Raw genomic sequence first — 3223 nt, forward strand, 5'->3', positions numbered from 1 at the left:
GCCCCCCTTGCGCGTCAGGCCTCACTGGCTGCTGTCGCCCACCTCGCCCACAGGTCGCGGGGGCTTTCCTGACCATGCCGGTCCGGTCTGTGTCCCTTGGCCTTGGTCGGCATGTGGGTACAAAGTTTAGGGTGCTGGGCTGGCCCACATGGACCTCCAAGAATGAAAAGAGGATCAAGAAATGGAGCCTGCTCCCTACGGAATTGGAGATGGCTGGCCCTGTGGCCTGGTGGCTGAGGGTGCTGGATCCCACATGGCAGGCCATGGTTCAAGTCCTGGCCCCTGGGCACATGTGCGTGCACGCTCCAAATCCCAACAGGATAGAGGGATGTTGGCAAAGGGACTTCAGTGTGACCATGGCCACGGGGGGAACTCTGTCTCTGATAAGCACACACACCCTCTGGCAAATCAGGACTTAGAAGGATCAGAGCCCTTTATGCGGAGGCGGGATGAGTGTGCAGGGCTCAGGCCGGAGCTGTGGAGAGCACTGGTGTGGACAAGCTTCTCCCTCACTGGCTGCCTTCAGCCAGGGGTGAGCGTGGGGGAGAGAACCCGGAGGTGTAGTCTGCTGCTTCCTGGGGTGTGACACCGCTAGACGGAGCCGCCCCTTGTCTGATTCAGGCCCAGAGTCTAGGCCGGGCTGGGCAAACACAGGGAGGGTGGGAGGGAGCGAGAGGTGCGCCAGTCCAGCCCTGAGCGCGAGTACCTCCCGGTGAGCCTGGCATCACGTCGACCATCCGAAACGAGGGACTCCAGGCCCGGGTCCAGCTGGCGGCTCCCATCGCCGCTCTGCTGTGCACCAGCTGTGTGACCCCAGCCAGGCCGCTGGCCCTCTCTGAACCTTCCCTTCCCGTACAGTGGGGATGGCGACACCCACTTCACGAGCTGCCAGGAGGGGAGTGCCCGGGGACTTGCCCAGTAGGGACTCCAGGGATCGGCTAATGATGGTCTTCTTGCCTTCCTGTCCCCCAGGCCGGCGGCCACCATGTTCTCGTGCGTGAGGCCCTACGAGGACCAGAACTATGCGGCTCTGAAGCGGGCCTGTCTGCGCAAGAAGGTGCTCTTCGAGGACGCCCACTTCCCCGCCACCGACGACTCGCTGTACTACAAGGCCACCCCCGGGCCCGCCGTCAGGTGGCAACGGCCCAAGGTCAGTGTCCGTCCCCGCCCATGGGGCCAGGCTGCGGGGCCTTAGGGTGGCACGAGGAGCTCCCTGGGTCACTGGCTGCCCAGAAAGTGGAGGGGGCCGGGCCCTCGCTGTGGCCGTGGGTCTGGACGGGCAGCAGGAGAGCCTTCCTAACCCCGGGGCTGCATCCAGCCAGGCCCTCGCCCCCTCTGGCCTCAGCTTCCTTAGGGAAGATGGGGCAGTGACCTGGTGTCCGTCCTGTCGCCCTCCTCTCCAGGGCCATTTGGGGGATAAACATGAGGTGATGCGACATTCAAGTGTAAGAAATGTACTTTTCTGGTGATTTCCATAATCATGTGAAATGGTCATTTGCTGTCTACCAGCATTTATGATAATGAACCCACAATAATAGCTATGTTATATGGAAGTTAAAAAATAGTAGTACCTACCTCAGGATTGTCGTGAGCATTAGAAGAGGTGATGGCAGGGCAGCAGGTAGAATGAGGTTAAAGTGCTGGATCCCACACAGCCGACTTAGCAGTTTGAGTCCTGGACCCGGCAGCTTGAAAATCACACGTGTGTGTGTGTGCCCCACATCCCAAGAGGAGAAGGGAGGAAAAGGGATTACAGTATGGCCACGCCCTCCCCCAGGGGGTGATTTCTCACCGTCCCTCTCTCTCTCTCTCTCTCTCTCTCTCTCTTTCTGGTGACCACACATACCCTATAGCAAAACAAACAAAAAAAAACTGAAGAGAGAGAGAAAGAGAGGCGATACATGACCTGGCCTGCCCAGGGCCTGCTCCCAGGACGGGCGCTATGGCTGGAGTGTGGGGCTGCAGAGACCTCCTCTCCCCGCCCTGGCTGTGATCTGCTCAGCATAAATATTCCAGAACCCTGTCCCTGAGTTTGAGGGTGTTTGTGTCCATGGGTCCTGTGAAGTGGGTGTCCCTGGGGGTTGGGGTTAAGAGGACCGGCCCTCCTCCCTGGTCTCTGCAGCTGTGCTGGGGACATGGAGAAGGTCACACAGAAGGGCCTTTAGTATAGGAGGCTGTGCTGTTCCACGATGCTCAGGGCCAAGAGGAGGCCTGGGTCCTGCTGCCCGCCTGGGGGTGGGAACACGCAGAAGAGCAGGTGGGGAGAGGAGGGAGGGCCCACAGGCTCCTGTGGGGCAGGGCCGCAGGGCCAGGTGTGGGGCCATGGGAAGAGTAGGGCCAGGGAGGCCAGCAGTCTGGGGCAGGCAGGCCTGGGCAGGGCCAAGGTACCCAAGGCTTGCTCCGAGGGCAGCGGGAGCCATGGAAGGTGAGGCTTCGGTGTTTGGCAGTGTGCCACAGGGTCAGCTCACGTTTGAGTTCCCTCTGACCCTCTGGACTTTTGGGGACAATGAAACTGAGTTTTCTAGGTCCTTTGCAGGCTAACATCTTGGGTCCTTTCTGACTCCAAAATCCTGTGCATTTTCTTGAACTGGGACTCTTGTAAAGTAGAGAAACAGAGGCTGAGAGGGGAAGGTGCACACCCAGGTCACCCAGGGAGCCACCTGGCTGGGCCACCAAGCCCTGCCTCCCTAGCCCACACCCCTGTCACCAGGGGGAGTCCCGGAGCCTCTGACCTCAGCTCTGGAGGAGCTGCAGCAGGATCTCCCATGACCTTGGTTCTTGGTCTGGGCACTGCCTGGCCACAGATGGCTGCCCTTGGGCCCCTCCACCCGCCTCTGTCCTTTGTCGAGTGGGTGAGGAGGAGGCCAACCTCAAAGGGCCTTTGTGAGCCTGGTGCAGGGGAGGCGGCGGACTCTCATGCACTCTGCCCCTACCGCCTGCTTGCTGCCCCGTCCTGACCCTCTCCTCCCTCCCTCCAGCCCTCACTGGGATGGTGGATGGCAGGCCAGGGAGAGAGGAAACGTCAGGAGTCGCCTGCCCTCTCTGAGCCCCTTTGCATGTTCCGACGTCCCCTCTCACTGCCTCTCCGTCATGGCCGCCTTCACTGCATGCCTGCAGGTTTCCCTAGACCCGAAAGGGGGGGTGGGAGAGAAGCAGGGGTGACAGCCTTGGACCTGGCAGTGGTGACAGTGAATGGCGTCTGGTGCAAGGTGCCTGCGGGGGG

At 60.9% G+C, this 3223-nt stretch overlaps 1 protein-coding gene across 1 annotated transcript in view; it reads left to right on the forward strand.

Annotated features, from left to right (window-relative positions):
• Window positions 1-3223, forward strand: part of CAPN5 (calpain 5) — a 51836-nt gene that overhangs the window by 18931 nt on the left and 29682 nt on the right. The window contains exon 2 of the mRNA XM_006149969.3: window positions 973-1150. Coding sequence (XP_006150031.1) covers window positions 986-1150 — 165 coding nt within the window. The 5' untranslated portion in view covers window positions 973-985. The remainder of the gene's footprint in view (window positions 1-972; window positions 1151-3223) is intronic.

The sequence above is a fragment of the Tupaia chinensis genome, unplaced genomic scaffold (genome assembly GCF_000334495.1).
Source record: "Tupaia chinensis unplaced genomic scaffold, TupChi_1.0 Scaffold000274_1, whole genome shotgun sequence".
Classification (NCBI taxonomy): Eukaryota; Metazoa; Chordata; class Mammalia; order Scandentia; family Tupaiidae; genus Tupaia; species Tupaia belangeri.